Here is a 15,448-nt window from a genome sequence, read left to right as displayed (position 1 = left end):
GCAATGTTCTTTAGAGGCTTAGGATGGTTAATATTTTGTTTTGGACATGAGGTTGTCATTCACTGGAACCATGAATGAAAATTTCAGTTTTCAATGATGGAGGAGGGGGGAGGTTAGGCATAGTTCCAAACCACTGATATGCACCTGGGTATGTGAAAATATTTTTGTGAAATTATTTTCACATTAAGAACTCCATGTGCCTAGATGCGGGGAGATTTTTTACGCCAATTGATAGCCGCTTGGGGTGAAAAAATTCCAACACCTAATCACATGGGGAGATTTTTTTAAATGTGAAAATACTTTCACAAGAGTATTTTCAGGCATACCAAACGTGCCCTCGATCTCGATTGTCCATCATTCAAAATGGATTGTGATTGCCCCATTCTGTTACTATACACCACGAATATAAGTTGTTTTTCACCTTGTAATAATACTGGAAGGGGCAGTTAGCCATGGCCTTTGGTTTATTTTCTCTTACCAATCGGGAAAGAGAAATTTGATATAGATTCAAAGTTAATATTTTTCTATAGATTTAGGGTTTTCAGTGACAAGAGACCAAGTTGTTTTTCACCTTTTAATAATTGAGTCAAAATCTTTTTCTAAATAATTGAGGATAGCTTTATGAATTTTGGTGTCATTGTACCCTATTAAGAGCCATATCTTCAGTGAGGTCAAAGTTTTTATATTTTTTCTCATTATTTTTAAGTATGTTTTTTTATAGCTTTTAATTTGATATTAACTCGCTCTTTTTAATAGGTGTTGTATTAATTTTACACTTAAATTTTTTCAAATGTATTTATTTTGAATTTTATCCTTTCTTATCTTTCTAATAGGTGTTGCATTAATTTTACACTTAAATTTTCTCAAATATACTTATTTCAAATTCTATCCCTTTTTATCTTGTTATTCATAAAAAAAAAATAAACACAAATAATAATAAAGTTTCTAGAAAGGCAAAAACGAGAGAGAGAGAGAACCGCAAGCCAAGAGGATAAATGGTAATCATATTTCCATATAATATGGAAGCACGAATTTTATCGTCAAAACTATAAAAGGGAATGCTTTTTTTGCTGAACTTGTAACTCAATTGCTCCCACATACATTGCGCCCGCATACATTGCAGATAAGTCCTTCAAAGTCCAAATAGATTAAAGCAAAAATCCTGAATGTTGGCTATACAGAGCAAGAGAAGTCCTTAAAACAAAACGCACATTGCAGTTTTAAGCCATCTTTGAAGAAACAACATTTTGTTTCATTATTTACACGGTACTGCATATCTCTATGTTTAGGGACTGGAACAAACCTCATGGCCCCCTTATTTACAGATATTCCACGGGCCTATTGGGGCTTGTGATCCACTGATGTACTTCATTTCTTTTGAGAGAGGGAGAGAGAGAGAGAGAGAGAGAGGCCTGTGCAGACTTCTTAGCATCCATATAATGCCTTAACTGTATTTGGGCCAGTTTAGTACTGTTCCAAAATGGAGGTTGGCCATGAGTCCCCATTTTTGAAGGCCGTTTAGATGGCATCGATTAGGATTACGTCCTTTTGCTTGCTCTTCTATTCTTAATGGTCATAACCAGTTTCTGCCTCTCTCCCTCCACCTCGGCAAACTGGAGACTAAGTTGGGAGTAGCGATCATGCATTTCCTTCAATTCTCTCTCAACATCCGTGTGCCTTCTCTTCAATTCCAGCATATCTTTGATCAATTCATTGATGTCCCTGAAGCTCTGGAACACTGCTTCCTCATCATTGTGCTGTTTCAGGAATGAACTGGAACAAAGAACAGAGAGAGAGAGAGAGAGAGAGAGAGAGAGAGAGTGGAAAGAGAAAAACATCAGGACTGGAAACGAAGCTATATCACCTATAATCTTGATATATACCAACAGTTGCATGTCTACCAAGCAGTTCTCTAGGCAATCAGTGAGCATCAGTCATTCCCAAATTCTGGTTATTGATATTTTTCATCATGAGCCAATAGATGTAAGCAAAAGAAATTCTAACAAGTAGTGAAGGAAATATATTGTTTATTTCCTCATTTCGAATGGTAAAATCAAGAAGGCAGAATACTGTAATGCATATGGTATTGGTCTCTTCTAAGAAAATAAAAACTTAGGGTAGGTGCTGCAAAGAATATGCATCTAAATTGTCAGATTCCTCAATTGTGCCATTTGACAAAAGAAAATGAGACAGTTAATATATTTATACAAGGAATTGTCTATAAAGAGACTATTTATTTTTTGTATATGGAGGTCACAATCATTCTTGACCCTTAAATTTTAAAATGGGTGGTTGTAAAAGTGTCATTGCATAGACACAAAGTTCCCCAAAAAACTCGGACATCGTGACTCACCCCAAACCATCCAATTTGACATCTAATGAGTGGGAATGATTATGACCTCTATGTACAAAAGATAAATGGTCTCTCTGTAGACAAACCCTTAGAATAAAAAAAATGATTTTTGCATTGGAAATGTATACAAATGCTGAGTAAAAGTTTGGATGGAGAATTCATACCCCCACCCCCCTCAAGCCCCCACAATAAAAAAGAAACGAACAAAACCCACACACACATTCACACATACACAAGGAAAAAAAAATCCATCAGTTGTGAAATTGGATGGCTGGAGTGTACTGGTTCTCCAAGTCTGTCAAAAAATTGGCAGACTTTGTTGGGAGAAGCAACAGACCCCAGCCGTCACTTATCACATCAGACAACTTGGAAGGGTGTCAAATTTCCATCCAAAAATTAACTGTGCTCATTGTACCCTTAGAATTTATCAATATATCTCAAAAGGTGATCCACCTTTGAAACATCTTGGATTTCTTTTTCTGCAATGCTTCTGCAAGCTCAACTTCTAATGCAAGTACCCTTTCCAGTGCATTTCCACCCCTCGGATATTCATTATACCGAGGAAATATGTTTCCCAGCTGTTTATTCGCCTGCAATAAAATGTTTAATAACATGATTATTTTACTATATACCAGAAGCTGCATCATGAAATTAAGTTCCATAATGAAGTTTCACTCACCATATGGAGTTGCAGCGTTTCTCTTTGAAGTAAGGCTTCAAAACTTGGTTCATGAAGATAATCACTTTCTGGAGAATTATCCAAGTTCTCATTTTTCATCTTTTCCAGCTAGAATTACACAAGAGGCAAACTGAGGTGAGGTGGAGGTCCTTTACAGTAAGAAAAAAGGGCAAAATCTTGTGATGCAAATGTTCATTAACAAGGATGGGTTGAAAGAAAGATTCTGTTAGGCTTGTGGACCTTGAAATGTAAGTACTTCTCAAAATACTCTAGAACAAGAAGTATTGGAGAAAAGCAGTATATAACTCTTAATTATAAGAAGAAAGTAAAAAATAAAACATATCTACCTCTTTATTAAGGCGATCCATGCTAGAACTTAAACAGTCCTCCCTGAAACGACCACTGATACTCGCTAAAAGCTTCATGTCACTCTGCAGCTGCCCATCCTTTTCCACGAGAATTTGTTGTGAAGTTTCAAGCAACCCTCTTTCAGATACAGTCTCATTCTATTGAAAAAATCACAACAAACTCTTTAAATTTTTGGAAAACCAGGGGAAAAAAAACAGAGCCTTGTGTGTTCAGTCAATAATCAATACATCCTTTCATAGAACCAGAGAAGAAAATGTTACAGCAATCACCTATCACGTTTTCAGTATAGAAAGTATTAAATTTGAATCTCTAATTTCAGGTATCCACAAAGTCCTCACCTCTATTTGCATGTCAGCACTGAGAACTAAATTTTCGGTGGCCTTTGGCCTGCATGAGGGGCTCCAGGAAAGAGATCTATCAAATAACTTTGGACCTTCCTCCTCCTTGTCTTCATTTAGATGAACTGATCTGATTCTACCTTCCTGAAGGGAGTTATCACCTCTCAAAACATTATTAATCCCGATATCCGAAAATCTCCAAGAAAATTCCTTGTCCAACCTCAATTGGAGGACACCGGGCTCCTGACTGTCTTGTTCCACAGGTTTTGAGGTCAATTGAAGGCTTCTCTGCTGCTCCTTCATAGTGTCGAGTTCCATTACGGCATTGATCTTCTCCTTATTGCATTCTTCTAAAGAACCTTCAACCTTTTGCTTTTCTTCTCTACAACAATCAAGACTCAACATGGTACATTCTAATTCAGCCTTCATTCTGTCGTAGTCACTGGTCTTTTCTCTCATGCTGCTAATTACATTCTGAAGCTCAGCCTCCAATTCTAAAACCTTCACTGATAACTCCTCATTTCTCCTCACATGAGATGCCTCACTCTTCTTTCTACTCTCCAGTTCTTCGACTGCATTTTGCAGCTTCAGTAACAACTCCTCCCCATGTTTCTTGGACACAAACAATTGACCCTTCAGCTCCTGTATTTTGGTCTCACATTGCTCTCTAATAAAAGCAACACGTAATGACTCTTGCATTGCAACTGATGGCCCTTCCACTTCCCTCTTCTTCTCATTAATTTGAGACAATTCAGCATCTGCTTTTTCTTTGAGCTCTCTTAGATGAATTGACAGGTTTCTGAATTCTTCTGTTTTCATAACCTGATCTGAGAGCTTAAGAGAAAGCTCACTGTTCTGGTTACGCAATTTCATTAGCTCATCACCATAAACACTCAGGTGAGCTACTTGGGAATTTTGTTCCACCAACTTTGATTGAAGCACTAGACTTGTAAGTTCAAGTTCCTCCTTTGAGGACCTCAGATTGTCCAACTCTTCTTCAAAACTCGCCAGTGTGCTTTTCAACTGTTCATTCTCTACTTCAAGCTTGAGCTTCTTCGGACTGTCGCTAATCTCAAGCTTCACCCAATGTGCCTTCTGGAGATTGATTTGTTCCAAAAGATCATTCTTCACAGTACGAACATGTTCTAGCTCTGATCTCAGGGAAGTGAGCTCTGCCATCAAACTTTGTTTGTCTTGTACACACATATTTTCTCTTTCCAAACAATCCTTTAGAGCAATAACTGCATCATCACGCTTCATAGAAAGCTCATCTTGACACTTTTCCAAAGATTTAAGGCTGTCAACGAGCTCTACCATTCTGATTTCAAACTGATTTTTCATAAAATTGACTTCAACATCAGCAGCTAACCATGCTTCAAGAACAGAAGCCAAATGACATTCCAGGTCATGAACTTGGAGGCAGAGGTTTGATGCCTCTTCGTTCACCTTACTTTGGCTTTGGGTCAAATGAAGTGACAAATCCCTGAGCTTTGAATTTTCAAACTCCTGAACTTGCAATTGTTGCTTGACCAGAATTAATTCCGCATCTTGCAAACTGGAAGATAGCAATTTTTCATGACACTCTTTCAATTCAGAAGTAAGCGTTTCAACTTCAGCCTCTAACTTTTCCTCGGATTGCCGAACAGTTTCCAATTCATCATGAATGCATTTTAGCTTTTCTTTCAAACAATTAAGCTCCTCTTCTTTCTGGGCAGATTCCACATTGCAAACGTGGAGGAGATGCCTCAATGATGTATTCTCTACCATGTAATCATTTACAACTGATTTAGTTTGCTCAAGTTCCTCGCTAGAACTTTGAATATCCCCATTCTTTTGGGCAAGCACATCATTTTCATCCATAGTATTTTGCAACTCAATTTCCATCTGGAAGAGTTTTGAGGACAACGCTTCATTCTCCTGCATGAGCATTTCATTAGCTTCTGAGCTGATCCTGAGTTTACCAGTGACATCTTGTATTTCTTTATCAAGTCTTCCTATCTGCGCTTTGGAGGTACTCAACTCAACCATCAAACTCTTAGTATCAGATTCATAACGGTCTTTCAAAGAAGAAATCTGTATCTCCATGTCTTTTAACGACCCATGAGCAATATCACCGTGTTCCTTGACTGCGCCATTTTCCTGGTGGAGCTGAATCATTGTTTGATGTGCTTTGTTTTGAAGCACTTCAAAATACAAGATAGTTTGCATTAGTCCATCATGTTCCATGCCATGCAGTTCATCTTTGCCAATATGTGCTGATCCATTGATTCTTTCATCATGGAAAAGTGGGTTAGCAATTAGACTCTCCAATTTATTATGGGCAAAAGCAATTGTTTTCTCCAGTTCAGCTATCTGTTTATCAGATTCGATATTCATGCTTCTCATCTTTTCATTTAGCAAGTTGATTTCTCTATGTAGGCTAGTTTTTACTTGGTATTCCTTTCCAGACAAGGATTCAAGATCCATCAATTTTTTGTTGCAAGACTCATACTTGCTCTTGTAAACAGTCAATTCCATGATTAATCTTTCAGATTCACCTATCTTTTTATCTGATTGTAATTTCATGCTTCTCAGGTTTCCACTTAACAACTCAATTTCATTCTGCAAGCTAGTTCTCTCTTGGTTAGCCTTTTCAATCAAGGATTCCAGCTCAATCAATTTTTTGTTGCACGAATCATACTTGCTCTTGTAACCAGTCAAGTCAATTATCATTTTTTCAGAATCATTGACCTTTTGAGACAGGAGATGATTATCATCAGAAAGATCTTGAAACTGTCTTTCCAGTACATGGTTTTTCAAGGCCAATTCTTCACATTTTTTGGTGTAACTTACCTCATGTTTCTGGAGGACTTTCACATCATCCAAAGCTCCTTGCAACTTGAGCATTAATTTCTCCTTAATCTCAGTAGAATGGTTTAGCTGTCCCGTGAGCTCTTCCTGCTTCACCTTCATGAGCATAATCAAAGCATTTGTTTCACGAAGGGTTTCTTCCAAAACATTTGCATAGATATTGAAATGCAAGCACTGGAAATGCAACTCCAAGAGTTCGTCCTCCGCACCTTGATGGAGCTTCTCCTGATAACATAGTGAAGCTTTCATGTCTTTAATAATGGCCTCTTGCTCAGACAAAAGTTTCTTAAGTTTCAAGTTCTCGTTTCCATACTTCAGTATTTCAGCTGCATTATATTCCTGAGAATTGACGGCTTCTGGTTCTGGGGCATCCTTGCTAACATGCCTAGGTTCTTCTCCATCCTTCAAACCTTCATGCTCTTGATCTCCTACAAGGATACTATGATCACCATTAAAGCCATGAATGTCTCCATTGCCTGTACCTTTCGCAACAGAGTCCTCTTTGTGTACAGTAACATTCACTGTGAAGTCAAGCGCTTTTCTTCCTGATACAAGAAACCCAGATGGAACTCCTTTCATCCTTGTCTTGCACTTCTCTTTCAAGACTGAAATTTCCGAGTCATCCTTCAACAATGACGGAGTTACCTCCGTTGAATGCTCTTCCAAATACTCCTTCAGACAAACTTGTGATGCTTCCTCAAAAGCTTGTCTAGCGAGGTTTTGATTTGTCTCAAACATAGATACTACCTGTAAGGAAAGTAGCTCAAGATCTTTTTGAAGCTGATCTACTGCGATAGAGTAATTCCATCTAAGACTTCTTAAAGCTGTTTCTGAGTTTATAGCCCTTTTCTCAAGCTCAATATTAAGTGAGTCCAACTCATGCCTATCTTTTGTGAACCTTATAATCTGATCATTCAAGTCCTGACGCATCCTTTCTACTTGAGTTTCATATGAAGAGATGGTGTAAAAGCAAGTTCGGTGCTCATTTCCAAGTCTGTGCAACTCTTCTTGCAGTTGCTTTTGGCTTTCCTCCAACGCCTGTACAAGGGATTCATAATAGCACTCCATCTCTACCATTTTCTTTGCAAGTCTTTCGCGCTCAGCTTTGGACTCATCAAGCTCACCCGAAAGCTCATGATTCTTTTCTTCAAGCTTCAGATTCAGACCAATATCATTTTCCATTAGTGTCTGGGATTCTCCAACTGCAGAGGGAGCTTTTGCCGTTCCTTGTTTAAAATTCTCAAAAACACGCTCCAAAGACTCTAGGTCAATTTGAATACACCCCAAGTCTTTCTCATTTTTCAAAGAATATGTCTTCGCTTTCATTTCACTTATTTTGTCCTGCAAAAGTGATAGACCCTGTATCCAATTGAGTTCAAAATCAGGAATTAAGTTGTTTTGGCCTTTTTGATAGGCACTCTTTTCAAGCTTGGAATCCAAACAAATGGGTTCAAACACTTTGCAGTCATCATTTGAAGACAGATTCTCAGCACTAGAGCTGCTATGAAATGATTCATTGGCCTTGTCCATAATATGCAAGTTTCCGTTGGAACTTTTGAGTTTCTCAAATGCATCCTTGAGTTCCACACATTCTGATTTTAATGCAGCTACTTCTTTTGACAGTTCTTCTCCTGATGCAACCTCCTTAATAATTCGTTGTGCAAATGATTCAGTTTCTTCCCCAAATTCATCTGCTTGCTTTCTTAATAAGCTTACTTCTGCCTTCAACTCTAAAATAGATGACTCGGCAGCTTCCAAACACCCCCTCAGTCTACCATTTTCCTCATAAGCAACAGCTAAATCATTGTCCATAGAATAATCTGAACTCCATCCATGAGTCCAATCATTGCTCCCTTGTGCTACAAGTTGTTGATGACAACTTTTGTCTGAATTTATAGGATCAGGACTTTGGTTAAGAGTACCTCCAAGTTCACTGGACATTGTGCTATCATTATCTTTAGCACTAGAGATCTCTTGCTTTTCAGGTTCAGCAGATACACTTTCAGAAGTGTATGATGAACCATCGATCCCTGCTGCTGAATCTGTACAATCTTCTTTTGATTCAGCTCCCTCATTGAGGGCTGGAAGCCCTATGAAGCTTGACTTGAACCGAACTTTCGAGGCCACCTGTTGATTTGCAAGGAAATTATATGAGAAATTCAAAAGTGAATCAACATGTTCCATATCACAAGTAGATCATATTGAAACTAGAATCATGACACATGAGCGCAGTTTCTGAAACAAACAATTGAAACCTAACAATGGGCTCACTATACTTATACAAACACATGACACACATATGTTGACGATTACATGATAAGCATGCTTATACCTATACAATTATGCTTCAACTTACGAAATCTCTCATACAAAGGCAGAGAAGAGAACAGGAAAATTTCTTTGCACAAATTATATTTGGACTTGAAAATCTCAAAAGATATCAATGAACTATTTTAAAATAATTACTGAAATATCATCCTCTAAAAGATATGTTGTCGAACATAAATAGGCTTGTGTGGAAATATCTGAACCTTAAAATACATTTAGGGATAATGTTTAAGAACATTTAGTGATGCACCTATTGCGCATGGATTTTGGATCCAAAACTCTACAGGGCTACCATGATCATGACTCTAAAAAAAAGCCTTAAACATGGTCCATCTTGTACCCATTTTTCTGGACAATTCATTTTCAATTCGTCAAAGATCATAAGATGAGCACTCTTTTTGGAGTTGCAAATTCATACCTGATGTGGAAACGGATTTAAATGATTTCAGATTGTGTTTCAGGTTCTACAATCCTTGAAAACCAAGGTGAACACATGAGTAAGCAGACTCACCAAAAACTTACCTGCATTTAGGGCATGGGATTCGTTTTCAAGACCATTGTGTCGAGACTTTCTCGGCATAATGACAAAGATGAGGTCAGACTCAGTTCCAAATAATACAAAAGCAGATGTTGCAATGAACATTGAATCTTCACAGAGTCCACATCTTTCCCAACTAAGGAGGTTCTTAAGTAAATTTATAACCATTGCACTTTACTCTTTGCAATGATGGACATGGTACACGTGGTATACATTACACTGATCACGTCCCAGGTTCCAATGAGGCATTTCATTCATAGTTGTCTCTCATCAAGTTTTGCATGGTATATAGGGCAGCAAGATTCAAAACCAAACAGAAGAACCTTGTGCCATGGCAAAATAGTAAGAGAAGGTAACAGAGCATGAAATAGCTCAAAAACAACTGAAACTGTTGTTTCCAGCACATGATTCACGCTCTATAACCTCAATGTCTGAGGCTTAATCAGCTGACACAAAGAAAAGAACTCTAGCATCTAAAGCCTAGTAACTGTGGTCTCCTTAGTAACACTTACCAGAAAAAAATAGCTTCATATTCCTCAGAATTTATATACCCAAAATGCAAAAGATAACAGCTGAGGCTTAATCAGCTGACACAAAGAAAAGAACTCTAGCATCTAAAGCCTTGTAACTGTGGTCTCCTTAGTAACACTTACCAGAAAAAAATAGCTTCATATTCCTCAGAATTTATATACCCAAAATGCAAAAGATAACAACTATTGTAAACAAAATTATTCTGATCGTGTACTACTAATAGACCATCAACAGATTCGTCACCTCAATATAAAGGTCATTGGTCACCCATCAAAATTTTTTACAGGTATCTACAACAAGAGGACAAAAGAAATGCTCATTCCATTGCACCCTCGGGCTAAACCCAGGAGAAAAAAAAATATGAATGGATTTTAGTTTGTGTAGCTTGCATTTCATATAGCAATACAGTGTCTCTTTACAAATCCAACAGTCTCATCTAGGCACAAACCAAAGAATAAAATTCAGGTATGCTCATCCAGTGCGATTACCGGATAGAGCAAGCAACACATGAGTTACAGTGGAAGATAGAAAGAAATCAGTAATAAGTTATTAATGTTACGGAAGGAGAGTTATAACCAGATATCTTGGGTAACAGCATCAGTGTATTAGAAAACAAGGAGAAAAGAAGAAATCAAACCTTATCTGTTTGATCATTGTCCATCTCCACGGGAGCTAACCCTTTACCATCAAACTCTTCAGAACTATTCTGGCCAGTAAGCATCCGAAAGCCCTTCTCAGTGGTTTCTCTTTGCTGCTCAAATTCTCTGCAAAGGTTTCATCTAAGAATGAGACTGGTGTAAACTTAAAATCAGAAAAAAGAATAGTAATTTATTATTTATGTTGTTCATGGAACAGCACCTAAACCCGGTTTTAGAGGTGAGCAGCTGGACTGTAACCTGCCATCAATATCACAGTTAACTATAACAGTTGGCAAAGAATCCATCTTTCCAAACAAGTGTGAACTCCAGGTTCAAAGAAAGGAGTTGAAAATAGACAAACAGAGAAGCTAAGAAATTCCAAATTTCCAATATGACCATACTGCAAGGTAGAACAAGTTGCTCAACCACAACCTAAGTCTCATATAACCTCTCATTATTTGCAATGGCCAAAATAAGTCATCAACTGAAAGGAAAAAGGATACCAGAGATAAAAATACAACAATATCCCGGGATCATCAACATTTAGCATACACAAGATCTCCTTACATGCAAAAGAGTCCCACAGTCACAGCCTTGGAGAAGCAGTGAAACAGATGAAGGCTTTGAAGCATCAGCATAGTCGGCAAGGTTTATATTTGCCTCCCCGAGGATGCTAGATCGAGAAGAACCCTGACTTGAATTAACTTGTATCAGTAATAGAATATTTAGTTTAAAAACCTTTCAGAGTTTATTAACTTATATAATTATTGTTCGTGCAGAACTTTAAGCACAAATGTTTTCACAATATTTCATATTGTTTAGATGAAGGATCTGAAATCACTAAAACGGAAAATTACTTCCATGAAAAGATAAAAAAAGAAAGGATTCTTACCATGGCTACCACAAGCTTATACAACTTCTCATCATATTTTCTGGTTTTACTATCCAGAAGAAGCCTAGTTGTTTCATAAATGGGATCAGACCACTTGCAGCTCCCATTACGAACAGGTACTTTTGTTGTCTTTGCCGCTACTTTTCCGGTTTCTGCAGGTATAAAAGACACAAACAACTTGTCCCATCCTGGTTGAGGAACCTGAAACAACAGAAAAGCTTGGAGTCATTGATATCAAAGCTACTCGTATACAGCAAATAATTTGTACTCTTTCAAGAAGTTACATTAGTATTGTGCATCCTTCCAATGGTACAGAGCAAAAAAGTTGCAGCACAAGTTCCAAAAGAAGCTTACATGGGTGGCATGGAATTGCAACCGGAAAACAACTTTGACCTTTGTCTTTTCAGTCTTCCACTTTCCTATTCTCGACATTAGAACAGACTATAAATTGTCCAAGTCAAAATCAGGCCTCAGAATTGGCAATCAACATAACTTGAAGTCTTATCAGCATCCACTAAAGGTCATCCCTAAACCATGGAAAAAATGCCAATCTCATTAACCCTTCAACCCAAGTGTTTGGAGTAAAATAACCACTCATTCCTTTTGATAAAAAAGCTAAGGATTAGCTTAAAATATAACTTTCTTTTCAGTGACCAGGAGTTCAAAATTCCATTTCGGCCAAAATAACATATAGAAACAGTTCCACAGGAATTACTGACATCCAGAGTTGTACAATCTTTTCTATTCATGAGGCTTGATTCAGAAATTGATTTATTATAGATGCATGAAAGCATGAAACCGGTAACGCACACTATAGAACATTTCAAACATTAGATACTAAGAGCTCAGCAACTTAAAACCCTAGTTGTTTCTAACCTTGTCAAAAAAAAAAAAAACAAAAAAAAAAACTACTTGTTTCCATATTTACTAGAATCTAAATTTTGATCCTCTGGCAGTTGAACTTCCTTACAATAATCAGCGAAAGGTCAAACTTTAGTTACCCAAAGGTCAAAATATAATTAGATAACCAAGGACATGTCTACTAGAACAAGCTTTGTGTATATCTAATGCATACAAAAGTAGAGGTGCTATGTAGTTTGAAATGCATAAGAACAAGAACACATAGCTAAATCTCAACAAGTTCCCTTTGTTCTCCAACTAGGCTCCAAAATGAAGTTTTTCAAAGCCTGAGAAACACACAGCAAGACTATGAAGCCACTAAAATTGTTTAGAGATGTAAATGCATGCATTATGCACCCAATCATTGAATTTTCATCCTGTCAGAATATAATTCCTTCATTCAAGTTAGGAAAACAGCAAAGTACAGATGAGTCATGCAATCAAATGGTAAAACTACATGCTCACTACAATTAGGTGGTCAAAGCTGCAAATTTCTTCCAGAAAATGTTTTGACAAAGTACTTTATGAATTATGAAACGATATAACCCCTAAAATTGACAATGTATAAGGATTGCCAACTCTTTCCTCATCCTAAACAATAGATTTAGAAAGAAATGAATCCCAGAGTCCACTTGAGCATTAAAACACACACAAAGTGGATCAAACAATTCAAAGACCAAACAGCAAACTTTTTGTGGTTGAGACCCCTAAGTTCCCATCACTACCAGAATGTATTTACTGTTCCTCATCACGTGAAATTGCTACAAGTGGAGATCTATGCTATTAAAAAATGCAATCACTTAACAACTTAGAATCATAAGCAAATCCTTCTAATCAAAATGGGAAATAAAATAAAGCAATTAAGTGGATAAAATCTCAGAGGGTGTGCTTTCTTGAGAAAAGATCTCCAAAGTTTTCATTACTAATCAGAATGTACCTAGATTTTGTTCGAATAGTACGGTTGAAGAAGACAATTACTACAACATCTCTAAGAAATTCACTGATTCAACATGGGATTCATGAGTTCATGCTGTACGTTGATAGAAAAAAACTCAGAAACAAGGAAATGCTACTGAAGATTGTACTGCTAACTTTTACCATTGTTTGCAACAGAAACTTAAATTGACAGTTTTTACCTAAAAATACCTCTATATTGTCCTTTGCAGACACAAAAAAGGTGAGACATTACACCTAGATCCCTGTGAATTGCTCAAATTTAAACCAAAAGTTTAACTCAGATGTCACTGAAACCATGCCAAGAACAGCAACCATAAAACGCTGACGCCAGTGTGGATTCCTTGCATTTCAAAATTTCAAACAAAATTTTCAAAGGACATGAAAGAGAAGGAAAGGGATAGAGGTAAAAAAATACTGGGATCTCTGTAAATTCTGTTAATTTCAACAAAAAAGCTTAAATTAGATGCCATTTTTAAAGAAAAACCTTAAAAATCTTAAGGAGTAGAATCCAGAACACCAAAATCTCAGTAAACTCCAAACAAAATCTTAAACCAAACGTCAACTTTGGGAACTATAAGCATAAGGAGGGGAAAATGCAAGTGCTACAGTCCAAAAAACACCGAATCCATGAAAATTCCTCGAACTCCATCCAAGACCCCAGAAAATAAGCCATTTAAAAACGGAAAAAAGCAGGAAAAAACAAATGCCACCAATTACACTCCCAAAACACCAAAATACCCGCATATTCCTCAAAAATTCAAGCAAATGCCTAAAGTAGATGCATTTTCACTCAAAAAAAAAAAAAAGCCAAAAAAAGTACACTAATGTAAAGGAAGGATGCCCATTTCTGACCTAATTCCGGCCAATGTTACTTGAAGAAGAAGGAAAAGCGCCAAAGCTTGCGTCAAAAGCTCTGCTACTGTTGAAATGCGAAAACCTTAAGCATTTATACTGAACTGAATAGGCTCTTATATGCCGTAATGGAGCTCAAATTCCACGGTGAACTCCATGAGAGAGAGAGAGTGTGAGAGAAGAGAGAGAAGGAACAATGATTTCAGATTGCACCAATAAATAAGCAGAAAGAGCGAGATGGAGATGGTTTACGATTAGATCGGGAAATAAGTAACCTTCTGTAATAGTCTGATTAAACAGATTAATAAAGCGACATCCCGCCAAAGCCCCTACTAATTCAACAACGAAAAAATATAAAAAGGAAAATAATTGATGGGGCTGCGGCCTTATCAAAATAAGTCAATACCCACTTCATAATTCATCGAAAATTGCAAGCCAAGTATTGTAAAACATTTATATCAAATCATCTCGACTTGAGCATTATGGCTGGGAGGAAAAAAGAATCTAAAGTGCTACAAATAGTGTTTATTGTAATAAATTATATAGGTTTTTCATTTTTACGTTAAAAATAAGTGCTCACATATCTTCAATATCTCTATTATTTTTTGAATTTTTAAATTAGAAAAAGGTTTACACAAGTATGAAGCTCTAAACCATCAAATTCGGGCGCACCTCAAATTTCACTAGAAGGTGTTGTTTTGATGCCCAAATATCCTCAAATTGATCACCTCGACCTCAAGATTCATGGACATGAGAAAAAAATAGATTTCGAGATTTTGATAGTGCATCTTGTAATGCATTTTTTGACTGTCAATTTTCAAGATTTTCAAGTTTTTATAGATCTACTCGATCTACACTATTTTTGAAGTTTTAAATTTTATAATTAAAGATGAAAATATATTTTAAGGTTGTCACAAAGATTTTCAATTTTTTTTATTTAAAAAAACACTAAGATTTTTATTTTTATTTTTAAAAAAAAAAACACAAAGATTTTCAGTATTGAAACCTCATTTCTCGACATTATTTGAAGATGCACTTTATTTTTGTTGTTTAGAGCTTCAAATTTATACAAACTGCACCTTTTAAAATTTATTATCGGCATTGAAAATTAATTTTAGAGCCATCTTAGAGATTTATGTTGCTGAAAATACTTTCCAAACGATGATTTGAGGTACAAAAGGAAAAATTGGGTGGAAGTAGTAAAAAATGGTATGACCTTTTGT

At 36.6% G+C, this 15,448-nt stretch overlaps 1 protein-coding gene across 2 annotated transcripts; it reads right to left on the bottom strand.

Moving 5' to 3' along the window:
* Window positions 1–1,126: 1,126 nt before the first annotated feature.
* On the bottom strand, window positions 1,127–14,677 carry LOC18422154 (sporulation-specific protein). 2 transcript variants are annotated; one of them, XM_020664000.2, is made up of 11 exons: window positions 14,226–14,677; window positions 11,871–12,043; window positions 11,517–11,717; window positions 11,192–11,314; window positions 10,845–10,882; window positions 10,624–10,750; window positions 3,740–8,716; window positions 3,380–3,538; window positions 3,033–3,140; window positions 2,807–2,943; window positions 1,127–1,773 (listed from the first exon to the last, which is right to left on the bottom strand). In XM_020664000.2, the coding sequence occupies exons 2-11, from the start codon at window positions 11,946–11,948 to the stop codon at window positions 1,539–1,541; spliced, it is 6,183 nt and encodes a 2,060-aa protein (XP_020519659.1). In that variant the 5' UTR covers window positions 11,949–12,043; window positions 14,226–14,677; the 3' UTR covers window positions 1,127–1,538. The 2 variants fall into 2 exon arrangements, with proteins under 2 accessions (XP_020519659.1, XP_088721912.1); XM_088865786.1 differs by lacking the exon at window positions 14,226–14,677 and adding an exon at window positions 13,563–14,167.
* Window positions 14,678–15,448: the final 771 nt, after the last annotated feature.

Source organism: Amborella trichopoda, chromosome 4 (genome assembly GCF_054954075.1).
Source record: "Amborella trichopoda isolate Santa Cruz 75 chromosome 4, AtrichopodaSantaCruz75HAP2 v2.0, whole genome shotgun sequence".
In the NCBI taxonomy this organism is placed as follows: Eukaryota; Viridiplantae; Streptophyta; class Magnoliopsida; order Amborellales; family Amborellaceae; genus Amborella; species Amborella trichopoda.
This window is presented reverse-complemented; position numbering and strand designations above follow the sequence as displayed.

What these genes read in the sequence shown, in the direction of transcription:
- LOC18422154 (XM_020664000.2), bottom strand. Translation starts at nt 11,948, where the DNA reads ATGTCGAGAATAGGAAAGTGGAAGACTGAAAAGACAAAGGTCAAAGTT. An exon ending in ACAATGATCAAACAGATAAG is followed by an intron (nt 8,717 to 10,623) that starts GTTTGATTTCTT and finishes GCAAATCAACAG; the next exon opens with GTGGCCTCGAAAGTTCGGTT. An exon ending in GTGCTGACATGCAAATAGAG is followed by an intron (nt 3,539 to 3,739) that starts GTGAGGACTTTG and finishes TTTTTTCAATAG; the next exon opens with AATGAGACTGTATCTGAAAG.